The 17,857-nt window shown below is 32.5% G+C and overlaps 2 protein-coding genes across 4 annotated transcripts; both read left to right on the plus strand.

Annotated features, from left to right (window-relative positions):
- The first annotated feature begins 3,444 nt into the window (after window positions 1–3,444).
- LOC131673693 (cystinosin homolog) lies at window positions 3,445–16,754 on the plus strand. Of its 3 annotated transcripts, none has more exons than XM_058951886.1 (11): window positions 3,445–3,566; window positions 3,811–7,794; window positions 8,090–8,145; window positions 8,228–8,318; window positions 8,634–8,816; window positions 10,144–10,384; window positions 10,463–10,582; window positions 12,180–12,468; window positions 12,564–12,666; window positions 15,606–15,966; window positions 16,626–16,754. In XM_058951886.1, exons 3-10 carry the CDS (start codon window positions 8,103–8,105, stop codon window positions 15,691–15,693), a joined length of 1,158 nt encoding a protein of 385 aa, XP_058807869.1. In that variant the 5' UTR covers window positions 3,445–3,566; window positions 3,811–7,794; window positions 8,090–8,102; the 3' UTR covers window positions 15,694–15,966; window positions 16,626–16,754. The 3 variants fall into 3 exon arrangements, with proteins under 3 accessions (XP_058807869.1, XP_058807868.1, XP_058807870.1); XM_058951885.1 differs by having other exon boundaries at window positions 3,811–4,138; XM_058951887.1 differs by lacking the exons at window positions 15,606–15,966; window positions 16,626–16,754 and adding an exon at window positions 13,703–15,257 and having other exon boundaries at window positions 3,811–4,138.
- Window positions 16,627–16,965, plus strand: LOC131673699 (large ribosomal subunit protein mL55). Its single transcript, XM_058951909.1, has one exon. It carries the CDS (start codon window positions 16,627–16,629, stop codon window positions 16,963–16,965), a length of 339 nt encoding a protein of 112 aa, XP_058807892.1.
- Window positions 16,966–17,857: the final 892 nt, after the last annotated feature.

Below are 17,857 nucleotides of genomic sequence, written 5' to 3' on the forward strand. Positions count from 1 at the left end.
GTTGTTCGCAAAATATAGATTTAAATAAAAGTTATTAAGTTAAAATAGATGAAACCGATAGTCTACTTTTTACGTGAAGCACAAAATTGAAGGATGGGGTAGCGTATTGACATTAAATTCCTTTTTTTTTTGGCATTGTATTTTTTTGTTTGTTTTAATGTTGACACTTAAAAATTGTTACTCGAAAATGTGAACGCAAGGTTTCTTTATCCTCTTTTTTTACACTTTGCAGTCCACTTGTTATTATTCAAAAGCTATCGTTCATAAACCATGTACGCGACGCGCGTGCAGCATGCGAGCACTTTTCCCTCTCCGTTCCTCTTTTTTTTTCGTCAATAATTCAATGCCGCGGAATGCAAATCCGTTTTATCGCGCCCCGGTCGGTTATATTGAAAAATGCACTTCGCGGCTCTCGCGCCAGCGGCGCGTCCTGTTGCGACGCAATCGATAATGCCCTTTTTGCTCAATGATGCCGCAGTTTTAATAAGTTAGTCTACGACAGCAGATGCACAGACTTTTTCGTTATCATAGATAAATTCTTGCATTTGCGGCTGATCGGAAAATGGTTAAAAGGATCCTGAATAATAAGAAGGCCCTTTTTACGACGCAGTCGGAAAACTGCTTTTTTATTTGCCACGTTTTATCTACGCTTTGCAGAAAAATTGCATAAAGTGAACTGTATTTTCAGAGCTTTTGACTGTTAGAAATTGGATTGATTGTAAAAGGAAAATAATTTCGTTTTTCAATTTTCTTTTACTTTGCAATTACTTTTAATTGTTCTCAATTTTATTATTTTCTAATATTTAAAAGAATTTCTAGTGATGTTTACTTTCTACAACTATTGTACGTTTGAGTTGTAGTAAATGTAATCAACTTATCACTCGTGTTAATTAAAGCATAAGCATGCATGCTTGACCCACGTGCAACTTGAATTTTAAAGTAATCTTGTCGTATTGCAATGAAACACGATTAGTTTCAAATTACTTTTAAATTCAGGTCAAACCTGGACTGTGTAATACAAATAATTCAAAATCGTTTCTTGGAAGGTGTCATATTTTATCATTCGAATTTAAACATTAATTCCGAAAACCAATAAAAAAACTTAATTGTAATACTGATATCTATAAAACGATTTAATCATTATCAGATATGACTTCAATTTTCCTCCAACATTCAAGCTATAACACTTGAAAGATACTTTGTTAATAAATAGTTTATCATAAAAAATATATTTCGTAATGAGATAGTTATAAGCTGAAGAATAAAATTTAATTAAAAAGTTGAACACCTATATGCTTCTTCCAACAATGCATATTATTAGGAATTTCACAATTTTATGTTCATCTGTCCTGTACAATAAAAATTTTAATATAATTGAAATCGATTGTTCTATTCTTGCAATTTTATTTGAACCATGAAAATTAAAACTGCACAGGAACACAATCGACACGTGTTCGTTACAAAACCGGTTTTGCAAACGTTGCGCTGACTTAGTTTCTTTTTTCTTCCCCTCCCAAAGACGAATGAGGTCTCGACATGATTTTCTTGACTTTTGCCAATTGCCATTATTGTTGACGACGATGTGGAACGCGATCTAACAGCTGTGTCACCTAAATTTTATCGGTTGACACTGTTCTCAGGCAGTTGCATACGCGAATTATTATCGTTTCTGCGTATTTACTCCTTACCGGTAAAATCGGTTCTTATACATATAAATTTTTGTTTTTCTTTAAAAATCCACGATCGAACATGATCCATTGTAACATGGCTAAATGCCAACGAGAACGAGGAAACGAGTTTGCCGCAATGTACAAGCAAAAAAATTGTCATAAAAACTTGTCATATACTCGCGCGTACTTAGCCAGCGATTACGGTTTCATTGCACTTGGTATTTTCAGCGTACGGCCTGCGAACCTTTTTCTCGCGTGAATTTTTCTTATTGAAAACTTGAAAGTGAATTTGCATAAAACCATTCGAGAGTTTCTCATCCTTACATAAATATCCACATAAAGATCTTTCCTTTGATATTCTTTTACGAAAAATTTTACATTTTTATGCGCGAGTGTAACATTTTAAAAGCATCCCATTTGACGAATATATAGAAAAACAAGGTAATATAAGGTTTGAATTAATATATGAAATGCATATACAATGATATTTTCATGCATCTTTTTAAGGATTAAAAAGCAATCCATTATAAAGTTAAATACATTTCTGAAACATATCAATCTGTAACGTTGTTAGTCATTTTATCTTAATAAAAAATCAACATTGACATTGCTGTAGCTCGAAACATTGGAATAATTGAGTGCATCAAGCAAATATATTCATCGCGCATGAGATACATTCAGTATAAATTTTATATTTTACAGTTTCGGTTCAAGCAGCAAAATCAAAATATTTGACTTTTCATCAATTGACTTTTTATCTTACCGAAAAACCACTCAACAAAAGTTAAATCATGATTAACTATCAGCAAAGATAAATAAATTGAGATATTACTTTATAAAATCGAACCCAGAAAATATAACTCAAGTAAATTATCGTTCGTTTTCTTAAGATCGTCTTCGTCTCTTTTTTTGCGACATTCCTCCGCAATTTATCTATTCGTGGACTCGAATCGGTTACGTAATCACTTTCGATTTGATATACCGACAGCAAATGCATTAATACTTTAGAATCTCGTGGCTCCCGTTTTATCATAAAAATAAAACTAAAATTATCTAATTGCTCATAATGTCTAATGTTTTTTAAATGTTTATCAGTATTCTAAAATTACCATCTACAATATTAACTTGCTTAATGATTATAGCTTTCGTTATTACACATTCATTCGAAACAGAGTTCATAGACCATGTCTTAAACATTTAGTGAAAACACGATATATTTTCTACAATTAATTCACCACATTAAAAAATTGACGATTATGAGTCAGCAAATAGACCATCTTTTATAAATTGTACTCTGAAATTTCAGATTAAATGCGTAAAATTATGTGCTACAGCCTAATGTTATTTCTATTTTTTTTGTATTATCACCAAGTTTAGACGATCTCAATTTTTTCCATCGTCATCAACTTTAGAAAACGTATATTTTTTCAATAATTAAATTTAATGTTCAGGCGAATTAGTGATCAATGATGACGAGTAAAATACTTCTCTTTTACGTAGAAATGGAAAATTTCTGTGTTTGTCTTCGGCCATTATCAATCGAAATTCTGACTTGACAATAACCTAATTATCCCGTGAATGTTTATTTTTAAAAGATCTGCGTTGCTTATTGTTTCAAGTATGAAACATAATAGCTTCCACAGGACGGCCGCAACAACCGCGAAAATTCCAGCCCTTCGTCATTACGTCACAAGCGCACGCTTGCGGTGGTGGGGCACGGCGTCGTTCGATTTTTATAAAAGTCAGCGCACAACTTGGTGGACGCTTACACGTATCACGATCGCGCGTGCCGTCGTCGCCGCGAGAGAACATCAAAAGTGTAACGGGACTGTTCGTGCTAATCAACTAAAGTGGAAATCTACTGTTTCTTTTAGTGAACAACTCACAAGGACAGCGGTAGGCAGCACATTAATGACATATAGATTATTTTCTAGTGTCTTTTTTAACGCGTGATCTAATTATAGGCTGCTTTGTTTTGTTCAGATCGCAGGTCAAAGTCACTGGTATTTTAGTTGTTTCTAATTGAGTGTTTGATTGGCATGCTAAATTCTTGTAATCGACATACGTTTCTATTGGAATATTGCTTCAGAGACTGCATCGATGTTTAGCAAATTATAATAGTGTCATTGCACTTTTATAGGAATTTCGACGATCTCTGGTCATCAATGCTGAGTCGTTTGCAAGAATCAAAAGAGGCCGCGGCTTCCCGGCAGCCTCGACATCATCCGGCTATAGCGAGCAGCACGAAATCAAGCAAATCTCTCAAACGAACCTCCAGTCATGAACATTGATAAACAAATCGCGCACCTGGTATTTCCGCTTGCTCACGAAACTTTTTTTACTTCATGACTTTATAACGATTATCTCTCACTCGGGAGAACTGACAAGCAAAGCACGCTTTACGATATCGGCAAGATTTTAGAGTGCCAAGCGCGGGGTCTCATAAAAAAGTATACGTACCGAGAAAGGTGAGCAAAAAGTTTTAGTTTGATTAATTTTTGTAGGTCACGCGGTAATTATGAAAAGTTATTCCGGGAAGCTTTTTTTTTTCTTTTTAATGCGGCTTTTCGTGCGTCGATACGCTGCTACGAAGTTTAGTCAAAAAAGTTCTCGCCAGACAACAAACTATAACGCAGCAAATATGGAAATTAATTTGCTTTTTCCCGTTTACTCGATAATGAAATAATGTATTTTCCGTTAGATCAACGTTACGTAATCTTTTGTCAGCTAATGGATTGCTTCGTGCACGACAAATGAGCGGTGTAATAGTTTCTCTTTCCGTGAAACGTTGGAAAAAAAAAATAAAGAAACGTCGTTCATTATTATCTTATCGTAAATATAAATTATACACGTGAAAATGGGACGTGAAAAGCCCACACAATGCGTGCGTAACTACACATATATTCGAAGCAATTAATAATAACTCTATATCGATTATAATCCGTCGCTGTCTGTACATTAAGAAGACATCCCGAATGAAACTCGCAATCGCGACGGCAATCTTATTGATTGCCTGCGCACACTTCACGTGACAAGATATCAATCCGTGCGAACGCCCGTGGCGACCTTGTGAACTCTATTTACAAGATGTGTGCCAAGGTGTGCCACACGACTCTCCTGCAGAAATCGGCGACGAATTTCACATCACTTTTTCCTAACTCATTGGCCAAACAAATTACTCTCACACGCGTATTATCGTCAACTCGACAAGTAAGAAGGAAATTGAGGCCGCGATTTCGGGCTGGAAGAATCGGTGTCACTCATCTTGCATTTTCTCCTCGTTTAACATTCATAGGCTAAGCACGTGCAAAATAATCCTCGCACGTACTGCGTCATTGATTTGCATTCAAGTTAAGAATCTGGCAATAAGTACAAAGATAACGCGAGACTCTCGCGATGAGATCGATACTCGCCCATACGCATCGTGACGATGAATATTGAACGCCTCGACTTTATCAACACGTGGTGGCGTGATAGGAAATTTCGATAGATACGGCGGGCCGGCTCTGTTGACGATACGTGCCGGTAAGTGGCTTTTTAATTATTTGAAAAATCTGATCTTTGCACCTAACGCTTCTGCCTTATACGATAAATTTCTTATCGACGATCGTTCCAATTGGATTGCAAGCAAATTTTATTGCAATCTCGATCCCTCGGATTTCTACCATTGCAAAATCATTAAAAAAATACCATTCGTCACTTGGCATCGCTCAGTAAACACCATAAACTTGCACATAGATCCGTTTAAGCCGAAATTTCCAGAAGGACGAGTACACGCAATTTCCTTAGCATTGTTAATGCACTAACGATCCCAGTAAAAGCTTAGAGAGGGCTTTCTCGCTCCCTTCCTCTCCGCGCGATAATTACTTCGGGTGAAAAATCGCGAGCGAGAGCGAGTCAACTACGTGGCAAGAATGAACTCCCCGCCGAATTCGAGAGCGCGCGTGCATATTATATATAGTTCGCGGAGCGCTGGTGGTGGCGTTGGCCCGTCATCAAGGCAAAAGAGCAGAGGCGGTGGCGGGAATTTCTCTGTGCGCGCTCGCGAGGGGCGAGATGTTTTAATAAAGTCGACGCCGACTTGTTTAGTGCTTTAATATGCGAGAGTTTGCCGAGGCGAAATTTTCCCTCTCGCGCCGCCTGGCGCGCGTTGTTATTAATTCAATTAAACGATGATATTGTGCGTGTCGCGCCAGCGAGGGAAGACTAAAGATCTTTGAAGATCAAGGTTAAATACTGGTGCTGCTGCCGTTCCTGCTGAACGTAAGCTTCGGTAGACAATTTGTTTTTCTACTTTTTTCTCTTTTCCGTCTCACTCGTGTCGCATAAATTTCGAGAATGCGCCAGCTGGGCGAAGCTCCTCAATGCGGAACGCTTTGAGGAAACCTCGGCCCCCGCGCGCACAGCGCATAAATTTATCGCTCGTTCCATTTGCGCCCGCGAAACTTCCGCAATTCTTTAATTCAAATCGCAAGCACGCCACAACAAGCTCATCAATCTTGCACCTCGTTCCAGCCGGCCTTTAAAAGAATCCCTGCCATCCCCGAGAAAACCCGCGCGGTAATCAGCAGGAAGCCGCTGCCGTACGCGCGCGCCCGATTTTTTCTTTTTCATTCCCGCTCGCCTGGCTTCTTCGCGCGAATCAAGCGCGCGCCGATGATAAATTCGCTGGGGCGTCGCGCGGGAAATTAAAGGAGATTTTTCTCCCCGCGTCGAGCTCGCGCCCGCGAGTGCTTTACATTTTCGATGATGCCGATAAAGCTCTCTCCTTTCTTTTCGCTGGCACACATGTGCGGCGATAAAAAACTGAACTGGTTACGCGGCTCGTTCGACGAGGGAAGGCTGGGGAAGGAACAGAGATAACCGCAGATATGGTTTATAGTTTCAACGGATGAAAATGCAAGTCGATATGGCAGTAGATAGAGATACGCGTGGTACAATTGCTGAGCGTACTTAACAATACATTAGAATGTGTGCCGGATTTTCTTTTTTTGGAAGTAGGCCGGTAGCCGCGCGCTCGTTTGTGACCGATGACGACACTCTTCTCAAACGGCACGTTCTATTTTCTACGTTTTGTACTGTTGATTAGGTATCATTAGCCGGAGAGGATGAACTAGATAGAGGCGAATAAAAAGTGAATTGTGAATGATCGTAAAAATGTATGGTCATTTCAATTGGTAATATTAATGCTTAACTTGGAAGTTGAGTTGATAACATAATTAATTACCTGTATCTATAATGAGTAACTCAAACAGAAATCATAGCGATATTTTGATTAGTTCATTTTATTAATTGGAGTTGTGAAACTCGTCTGAATCACACAACACTTCGAGTGTCATTAAACCGAGTGTAATGAGGAAGCGATTATATCTCCAACTGCTTATGAGTTGTTTAATTAAATTCATTGACAAGAATAAACGATTAAAACTATCATTAAATTTGATTTCCAATCATACGTAATATTTTCGCAAGTTGAAACGAACTGTGTGTATTCTATATTAAACAAAAATAAACGAATCTCACAGTGTCTGATCTGATTTGAAAAAACGCGTAGTGAAGAGTCGCGCACATGCGCACAGTGCACTCTGTCGTCTGCTATAACTGACAACAATTTCAATAAATCGTGTTTACGTTTGCTATAAATCGTATAAAATTCATTTTCTAATCAATTGATCAATTAGATTAAATATTTTATATCGAGATACCACGGATAATTGTTTTTTATGCCATATTATTATTTAGGGATAGGCGTGTACGATAGAATCGGAAACTCGAAGTGTTAATTCGAGCTCATTAATTTGTGCTTATCAAAGTTTGATTCATGCTCTTCCAATTGTATTTATTAAACGAGGAATTTCTGTCATTCGTTTTGTAAATAATATAAAATTGCAATGCCATGAGTTTTTTATGTTAACTTCAAAAGTTGATTTTTTTGAGGTTATAATTAAGTGTGTTTTGCCATTGTTTTTGGATAAGCATGCATGATTCAGTGATAAATTGGATTTGCGTCGAAAAACTATCCGTTTATCGCTGCCTTCAATACAGACACATAGTCTGGAAATACCAAGTGCATACTTTCATATTGTGCCTTATCATAGATACCTTCTTTCTCAATAAAAATATTGTAAGTCCCTGTTTTCTGGCTAAATTAAAATAAGATTCTTATCATGTAAAGACTAAGTAGTAGATAATAAAGACCAAATAGTAAATAGTTTGTATAGAGTCGATATTCATTGATTTTTTTTTTGAATACATATATTTTCATATAATTTGAAAGAATAGCTTAGACCATTTATTGTTACTGAGCTCAAACAAGTTTTCTGTCTACTGGATCAGTCGATTATTAATGAAGAACAGTTACGCTGATATCTATTATTTATGATTATGCAATATTCTGATAGTGCTCTCTTTACTTACAGGCATTTTGTTAAAATGGATATATCTCTGTCTTCATTATCAATACTGCTACTTTTAGGTAAAAAGAAAAAATTTATTTATCCTTGATAATTATGCTTAAGCAAATTAATAAATAATAATGTTATTGTTTTATATCCAAGCGGTAACTGCTGTATCAGCAGAATTTCGAGTATCAAGCCAAGATATACGAGTACATCTCAATAATGATACTCAATTTTACTTGTACTCAACGTAAGTATAAATCTAATTTTTACTAACGAAAAGTTGGTGTAACAGTAGAGTTCAATTATGAAATTATACTTGTTCTTGAAAGATTAGAGTTTTCACATTTTACATTTAAGACTTTGTAACTACTAAAAAACATTTAAAAATCATTATTGCTTAATAGTTATAGTGCATTTACTGAAAAAATTATTTCTTATAGTTTCTACATGTTGGTAGTAAAAATTAACTATCATATTCAAGGAAACACATTAACAATAAAATTTACGATGTTTGACATAAAGTTGTATTAAAAAATGTGAGTTATCATTAATTTGATTTCAGAGAGAAAAATAGGACGGAAAATGTTGAAGTTTTTTTTGAGTCACAACATGATGATTTGGTTCGGACAGATCCTGCTCACTTTATAGCAAAAAAAAATGAATACAATTGGACAATAAAAATTCTTGGAATAAAACCTGGTTATGTTACGGTCACTACAAATATAACCGGCATTGACCCGTCAAAGTAAGTATGACTTACTTGAAATAGTTGTTTACTGCTATTGAGTAATTTGAATAGAAGTACTGAAAATATTGTTTATGAGTGCATGTAAATTGGCACTACTAGATTATACGCGTTCTCCATTTCATACTCATGTTCCAAATAATTTCCGCGTTTACTCTATCTAAACTCATTTAGATATTAATATAATCTATATAGGCAACATTTTCAATCGTACAGTCTTTTCCAACTATTAACTCATAAAAATATTTATTTTATACCACCTCATAGTAATACTGCTTAGAGATAATTAATCGTTGTGAATTTTAATTTTATTTTTCTTTAATTGCAAAAATCAACGCAAACAGATATTTTATACCTAATTAGGCATCATTAAAAAGCATTTAACCCTTTATCATCATTATTGACATATCGTTTGCAAGTTGCTCGAGATTTTTTGCAATCACAAAATTCCTTTAAACTCATTGATAAAAATGCGCTTTCATCCAACGCGATTATTCGTAATAAAGCTCAGTCTAACAATGAGAATAATATGTGAGGAATAATCCACTAGAAAAATAAAGAGGCTAATCAAATGTCTGAGCATCACGCGAGTAGAATAGATAAGCTCCTTTTTTTGTTTCTCACTCCCGGGATCTTATCAATAAACGAGACTCGTGCGCGAAAGGAAGCAAACCTACCGAAAACTTTTCCAAGGACACTATAGTCTATGAGTTAAAAATTTTTAGCCAAGCGCGTACCGTCCTCAAACATTTCCATGCACCTTGCGGTATAAGACACCTTTCTCCTCCCTCGCCAACGCCATGCTACCCCGGTAATAAACTTTTGCTAAGCGCCGAGATAGCCCCAGCGACCTCGGCTTGGAAGATCAGCTCTCAGTTTGCGCCGAGATTTTGACCGACGTTGTTGTGTATGACATATGCGAGTTTATTAGTTGTGTTTGAAAATTGCGATTTGTAGTTTTTTTACGCTTTCTCTCGATTTCGTAATTTTTCTTTCTTTTGGCGAGATTAGAACATATTTTGATAGCCATGACTTTTTATAAGATTATTATTATTCCTCGAGATGAACTCGAGTCTTTGAAAAATATGAAGTGAGTTATAAAATGGATTTTTCTTAACAGCTGCAGCTAAGAACGAATGAGGAATTACTTAACCGTAGTTTTTTTATTTTTATTTTATCACGAAAAACGTGACTTTCAATAACTACATTTTGCTTTGAAGTAGTGTACTTAATTTTTTTTTCAGTGCAAAAATGTACTTCATGAAGTAAATACACTGCGCTTCTTCATTTTTTATAAAAAGTAAATACTAACGACCTTTTTTTCCAGCTTTTCCGAAGCATTTGTGCGCGTAACAGTAGAAAGATCTGAGATCCTATACAACATAAGTTCAGTGGTAGGATGGATTTACTTCTTAGCATGGAGTATTAGTTTTTATCCGCAAATATATACCAATTATAAGAGAAAGAGTGTAATCGGGCTAAATTTCGACTATCTGTCGCTTAACTTAGTTGGATTTATTATGTACGCATTGTTCAACTGCGGATTGTATTGGATCCCGGAAATTGAGGTAAATGTATTTTCTTATTTCTGACAAAAACTGCTTATATTTTGCAAAGCCAACGTCACAATTTTTTTTATTTTACAGCAAGAATACTTTAGTCGATATCCGAAAGGATTGAATCCAGTTCAAGTAAACGACATATTCTTTGCACTTCATGCTGTTATCGCGACGATTGTGACAATATTCCAATGCTTCATATATGAGGTAACTATTTTAATAGTCAATAAAATTTATAGCACGATAGGCATATGCTAGCAGTCGTAAGTTAGAATAGAAAGTTTCAATGGAAATTTTCTATTCAACAATGGGTTGCACAAATCAGCCCTAGAAAGTATGCATGAGAAACTATCAGCCAGGAAGTGGTTCATAATGGTTTGAAGTATGCGTCTAGAAATATTACGAAATCAACATTTAACATTTTCGGATATATGAAAGATTAAACCACGTAGCATGATATTAAATGTTAAACTAGCAAGACACCACACTGTGATGAGTTTTTTCATCGGTACACAGAAAGACGTTTTTGACTAAGACAAGTTATACATGGATTATTTATTATACATCAATTATTACATGTATTTCGGCCAGTTAAACACAAGTTAGATTTGCAAATTGCTCTATCTCTCTCTAGTTTTTTTAAATAATTCTTGTTTGGTTATTTTTTATGGTAAATTTTTAGAACTAAATCCCATTTTTTTAAATAATGAGTTTCCGACACCGAGCGTTATGATTGGTTGGAACTAAGAAAAAGCGTGAAAATTTGAATTTTTGTATACTTGAAAATATTTGTATGACATATCTAGGATTGTGAAATTTATATTGCAGCAATAAATTCAATTTATGTATAATTAATATGAATAATAATCTGCAAAAATGGAAATATGCCATTAATAAATCATTTAAAAAAAATAAGAAATTATGATTTCAAATTATACTGGAATAATTTGATTAACATCTGTGAAATTAATATTGTTATCTTAAAATATGATTGGAAGAGAGAAAAATTTAAAAGAATAAAATAAAGAAAATTACTTTTGTAAAGTGAGAGCTTTGCAGGAAATGGAAACTAATTATCAGAATATTAAATTTGAAGAATATTCACAGATATTTTCAATGAGGAAACAATGTTGAAATGTATTACTAATAGTTATAGGTATAATACTAAGGTCCTATGAAACCACTGCTATTAATTAGTTATGATTATATGATAACTGAATATTACCATACCACCAACAGATAACAGATAACAACATTATTTATATGATTACATAGATAGCAGAAAAATAGCAATAAATACTTTATAAATAGCGCTATATAACGCTAATAAAAGAAGAGGGCCATGGGAAAATGTTAACGTCGGATTTCTGTTTAGTGCGTAAAAATGAATAAAAATAGATGTATGACAAGTCTATGAAAAATTTTTATAGCACGACGTCTAATTAAAATATAGATTACTGCACAATTCAACATTTTACATGTCCGAAAACATAAAAATGTAAATTTCCTAAAAATTTTAAATACATACTTCAAACCATTATGAACATTTTTCGCTGACATATTTTCATAAGTACAAGCTTTGTAAAGGATTTTCTAGTCGAAAATGGTCTCTGTGCTCAATGGCGATTGCATACGCTCAAAGACTGACCTGCTCGGCCCGAGCACAGACATCGTCATTTGATCACACCTTAAATTATACAAAAATAATTAGAAAATACGATTTATGCAAAATCCGAGATAAAAAATTCTTTATTGTTATTTTTCGACAATCAATTCTGTAATATAATATTAATATTTTTCACAGACCGGTAGTCAAAGGGTATCAACAATAGCACGACTAATCCATGGTGTATTTAGCAGTTTCGTGCTAATGTCAATGATCCTTGCTCTCTACAATACAATCCAATGGCTCGACTTTTTATATTATTGTAGCTATGTAAAACTTGCGATTACGCTGATCAAATACGTACCACAAGCGTTTTATAACTACAAAAGGAAGTCCACAGTCGGCTGGAGCATTGGCAATATATTTTTAGACTTCACTGGTGGTATACTTTCGATGCTTCAAATGATTTTAAATGCTTACAATTATGGTAATACAATCAATATCTTTCAAAATAATACAATTTATTATTTTCCATTTTTTTAACGAAAAAAAATATTAAATTGGTTTTATTGAATTTTTTAGATGACTGGGAGAGTATTTTTGGAGATCCAACGAAGTTCGGCCTGGGATTTTTCTCCGTTGCATTCGACATATTTTTCCTTATACAGCACTTCGTGCTATACAGGTACGAATTATTAGATTCACATTACAAACCTTAACATATACAAATTTTGGGTAAAGGTGCATCTGTATTTAGTAACGTATCGTAGCTTTTAACAGTAGTTACGTAACATTCTACTGTACCATAAATTGCATGCTATAATTGCTATGAATAATTAGTGCCGAGAATTTCGTAATTGCAAGACTAATTTTTGCATATATTTATTTAGTTTCTTAAATTAATCTGAGATAATTTATTTTATGCGCAGAAAATCAATTTTAGTATATTTTTCAAATTCCATTTTACATTAAACATTTGTAATCTATAAATTACAACTATTCATCTTTTAGCAGTAATTTATCAATTATATTACACAACTTTTTTAGTGCATCATTTTAAATAAGTAATTTTTTACCAAAGAAGGCAAAGTTTATAGTGGTAATCTTTATTGAAAAAAATTCGAAAATAATGAAATATTTTATAGTTGAACAAAATTTTTCTGTAAATATAAATTAAAATATTGCCATTTTGAATGACGGTGTATAATGAAAAAGAAAAATATTATCTGTAATATATCGGGATAATTTTAAGGCTACCTTTATTATAACCGCATAAAAACTAGTATTGTTTATAATAGTATTAATATTTTTATTTAATCCAATTAATATTTATATAATATTACAATACTATCTATTAAATAATTGATAAGAAGTATAATACACGCTTGATTAATTTTCCTACATAAGGACATCTAAAACCTGCATGTGCATGCTTATTTTTCATCCATTTTTTATGTATTGTAGAAATTGTAATTCATACTATATACATACATGTTACTAAAAGTAATAGATAACTCTGTCTTATATCAAAATTATTTCCATTTTAAATCGAAGGATAATTAATTGTCGTACCGTGCTTAACGTTGCTGTGATTTGAAAACATAAAGTTTGCATGTGACTCTGTCCCAATAGTCTTGTGTTTCATTGACTATGTAAAAAAATCATATGCATTGAATTTGCACTTTGACATGTGAGGTAGAGCTAGAGTTTTCAATTTACAGAGATGAAATTGAGAAGGTGATCGACCTGAAAGGACGAATCTAACAGGCTCAAGGAACGACTTAGTCATCATAGTTTATTTTATAGTTTTTATGAGACAGATACCTTGCAATACAATTTTAATACTCTCTAATGATATAAGTGCATTAAAACAAATGAGTGCCAAATTAAAATAGTGAGAGATTATTCGTTAATGAAGTATTATATTTCTGACATTATTATGGTATTGAATCTCTATCAATGTAAATAGTTGGCCAGGTTGAATTAATATTTTTTTATCATGAATTAGATAGAAATAATGTATATTATGAAATGATTATATATACATAGAATTCAGTTCTATGTATGACTATTTTAATTATATTTCAATTTTTAATATTAAACTTTATAGTGCTTATATACACTTCAACATCTTAGATTCAGAATAATTACAACGAATGAAGTATAAAATTGAGGCATTTGTATGTAAATTTAAAGTAAATATATATATAAATACATATATGTATGAATGTATATATATTTTTGTACTTAATACTTCATTATTGTTGATGAATTTATTATAAGATTATTATTAGTTTACGTGTATCGATATACAAGATGAAAATAATGTAATATTAAATAGTTTAAATCAGATTTTTCTTAATTTATAGACTATATCATTAAATTTTTAAACTCACAATTTTAGTCAGCAATCATTGTTTAAAATATGTTTAATTTTTCAATGAATAAGATATCAACAATAGTATACTGAATTATGAAATAAAATATCGTAAAATTGTCATACCTTGTTCCCCTCAAAAGTCCCACATCAATTAAAAACTATCATACTTTCCAAGATTGTTCATCGTTTCATAAAACCATATATTTAAGTTCAATATCATTAAAAGACTTTTTTGTTGATACAAATTTTGTGAAAAGATGTAAGAGCATGTAGCATGTGTAATGAGTATCTTTCCGAAATGTCGCACAACTGTGGTGTTCCTCTCATAATTAAATCACTTTTCCTTATGTTTTGTAGAAATCTTCTCTATCTTGCATGATATTGAAGAGGTCTGCGAGTCAATGGAAATTTAAAAAATTACGTAGCTGGGCAGTCATTTAAATCCTTTCAGGGGCACTTTTTTCTGCTGCAATAATCCCGAACCCGAAAGTGTACGTAAAGGTTTTCGGGGTCGCTGATTACGAATCTGAAGTCCGATTTTTAAAATTCAAAATGGCTGATCCAATATGGCGGACATAATTTTCAAACTGAAACTTATATGAATTAAAATTTGTATACTTGGGTTTTCGGGGTCGCTGATTACGAATCTGGGGTCCAATTTTCAAAATTTAAAATGGCGGATTCGTAATGAGCAAGCCTATAAATACCCTTATACCATTTTCAAGTGAATTTACTCAGAAAACCGCAATTCTAACCTAAAATAGCCGCCATATTGGGCCATATTGGGATTTATCAAATTCTGATACCGGATTCGTGATCAACACCTTCAAAAGTCCTTTTATACAAATTTTCATATAATTATCTTGAAAACTCTGTCCAAGACCGAATTTATTCGAAAAAACTTCAAAATTTCCGTCTTTGATTGTTTATAAACAATTGAATAAATAAATTTTGAAATTTTTATCAAAGCATTACGAAGCCTAAGTACTAATAATCATATAGAAATTTATTCGAGAGCGATTGAGTTCAAAACGCTCGCGGTATGGATAAAAAACTGAAAAAATTTAGGTGTATCATATATGATACGCTTGCCCCTGAAAGGATTAAAGTATTACTAGTATGTTAATAGCTCTATAATGTAAAAGTACAAATTTATAATAATACTAACATTGCAATTAGTCATTTGTACTTTTTATTCGCCAAATTTTCAAGTAACAACGATTACCAACGTTGATTTTTCACAGGGACAGAACCGATTACATCGAAATATCAGGCGGTTGCAATGAGCATCGTCAAGAAGACAATATCAGTTGTGGCACATCAGAAGCGTGATTCACAACTCAAACAGTAAAAAAAATTATCATTCTCGACATTCGCAATTCTTATAAATCAACTCACAAAGTCGAGTATTTTTTTATTGAAATCTTCTATTTTCTACTAAATTAAGAGTAATTATCGAATTTGAATTCTTCAAGACTGATCTATTAAAAATAATTATATTCCAAAAATGTCAAAAGCAGAACGTCTATATTTATTCCAAACGATATTGAATATTTTTTTTAAACACTTGATGACGCCAGCTTCTACATGCTTATCAATAATAAGGTATGGATGATACAAACAATTTTATTAAAGTAATTTGCAGTTAATATCATTTTAAGTTCAAAAGAAAAAGAGTGATATCCGCGGATTTTTTTAAATTTGATAACTCGAAGCTTAAAACCTTGAAACTCTCGATCTCGTAAGTAGTTCGAGTTTGAGATATTTGCGCTGAAGCCGGTTGCGCGTGATCGGTTGTGCAGTAGCATGGACGAGAAAATTTGCTATTCTACTCTGTTTTGTAAACAAGTGTTTTAATTGAAAAAGTGAGTGATTGTTGAATACACAATATCAGTTATATCATTCACATAAAATAGTGGTTATAGGAACGTGATATATTTCATTTTTATCAAAAATTACTTTGTCGTAGAGCTTTCACGGTTGCTGTATAAAGTACTTACATAACCTCTGCGGTACACGTCGGAGAACACTCGTTCTTTTTACAATTTGGCGGAACTTTTTAAGTTAAAATTATATTTTTACCACAATTCAGTTATCGTTAAAACTGATTGATATAGATTATATTTGTTGATATGACTAATTAATATGGGTCATTTGCATTTGTTTACGAACAGAAGTTAGATTAATAAAAAAAGAATACTTCAAATGATAAAATAAATAAAATTAAGATGGGCAAAAATTATGTGTTTATTTTTATTTTTTAGCATGACATCAAAACTTTCACCACTCTTGAAGTTTCACCCAGTCATAAAACTTTATTCAAGGCATCTAACGTTTTGGCCAGAAACCTTAACGAAAAAGAGTCAACGTCTCTACACGAAGGCATATCCAACCACACTACAGTTTCCTGATGGTAGTACTATAACTATACCATATCCAGAACAGATTGGTGTTATTAAGTTACCTTTAGATCTTAGCACATTATCAGAGGAAGAACGAAAAGCAAGATTAATGAAACGTATACCCAAGACAAAAATTGTAATTCAAGAAGAAATCGAAGATGACTTCGATGAATCTCGTTACTTGAAATTCAGACAGAAATAATAATTAGATATTCTGCAATTGTACTTTATATTATGTATGATAAATTTTGTTTGCTAAATAATAACAATTAAAATAATGTACATAGATTTTTACAAGAGATAATTTTGTAAGTAGAAACAAATAAAATTTATCAATATTTATGAAATTGTCAGATTACATTCTATTGTTATTGTGATAAATGAGTCATAATAAATAGCTTTAATGAAGTTGTATTAGCTGAATCTTCCATGCTACTTAATATTTGTCACCTCTTAATTTTATTTGTTAATTAATTGAAATAAATTTTTCATGATCATTTAGAATCATTTATTTAAATGTTACATTAAAAACTTATGCAACTACTAAATTTCCAATAAAAATAATACATAAACTAGAAACAAAAAATATTTTTTTACCAAAATTATAATTTTCAAATCAAAATAAATAAATTAACAGAATTTTATGAAAATCGCTTTATTTCATTAAGATATTATTAAGCCATAATCTTATTGAGAACTTACCATCTTATCTGTAACTTCCACTCTACTTGCTTGTTAATTTCAACATAAAATTTAGGCCAATAAAAACATTTGCCGCAAGTAATTAATTAATGATACAGATAATCAGTTCATTAGCGTTAATAATTGCACATCTTCTTGTTTAGAATATCATTGTGCAAGCATTCATATTAACATACAAAGAAAAATAATCACTCTGGTTAATATCCTAACTTATCAATTATGATTTTTTCCATATAAAACAAAAAAACAGAAAAATTACGATTGTTAGTCAAAGAAGTAACTTTCTTTCGATAACATATACAAATAACATTATAATTACTATAAATTAATAAATCAAATGATAATTGGCTCTTCATAATTCAAACACTATTAAATTGAATAAATATGCTTGA

Source organism: Phymastichus coffea, unplaced genomic scaffold, assembly GCF_024137745.1.
Source record: "Phymastichus coffea isolate CEN01 unplaced genomic scaffold, Cenicafe_Pcof_1.1 PCOF00191, whole genome shotgun sequence".
Lineage (NCBI taxonomy): Eukaryota > Metazoa > Arthropoda > Insecta > Hymenoptera > Eulophidae > Phymastichus > Phymastichus coffea.

What these genes read in the sequence shown, in the direction of transcription:
- LOC131673693 (XM_058951886.1), top strand. Translation starts at nt 8,103, where the DNA reads ATGGATATATCTCTGTCTTCATTATCAATACTGCTACTTTTAG. An exon ending in TCCAATGCTTCATATATGAG is followed by an intron (nt 10,583 to 12,179) that starts GTAACTATTTTA and finishes TATTTTTCACAG; the next exon opens with ACCGGTAGTCAAAGGGTATC. An exon ending in CAGCACTTCGTGCTATACAG is followed by an intron (nt 12,667 to 15,605) that starts GTACGAATTATT and finishes GATTTTTCACAG; the next exon opens with GGACAGAACCGATTACATCG.
- LOC131673699 (XM_058951909.1), top strand. Translation starts at nt 16,627, where the DNA reads ATGACATCAAAACTTTCACCACTCTTGAAGTTTCACCCAGTCATAAAA.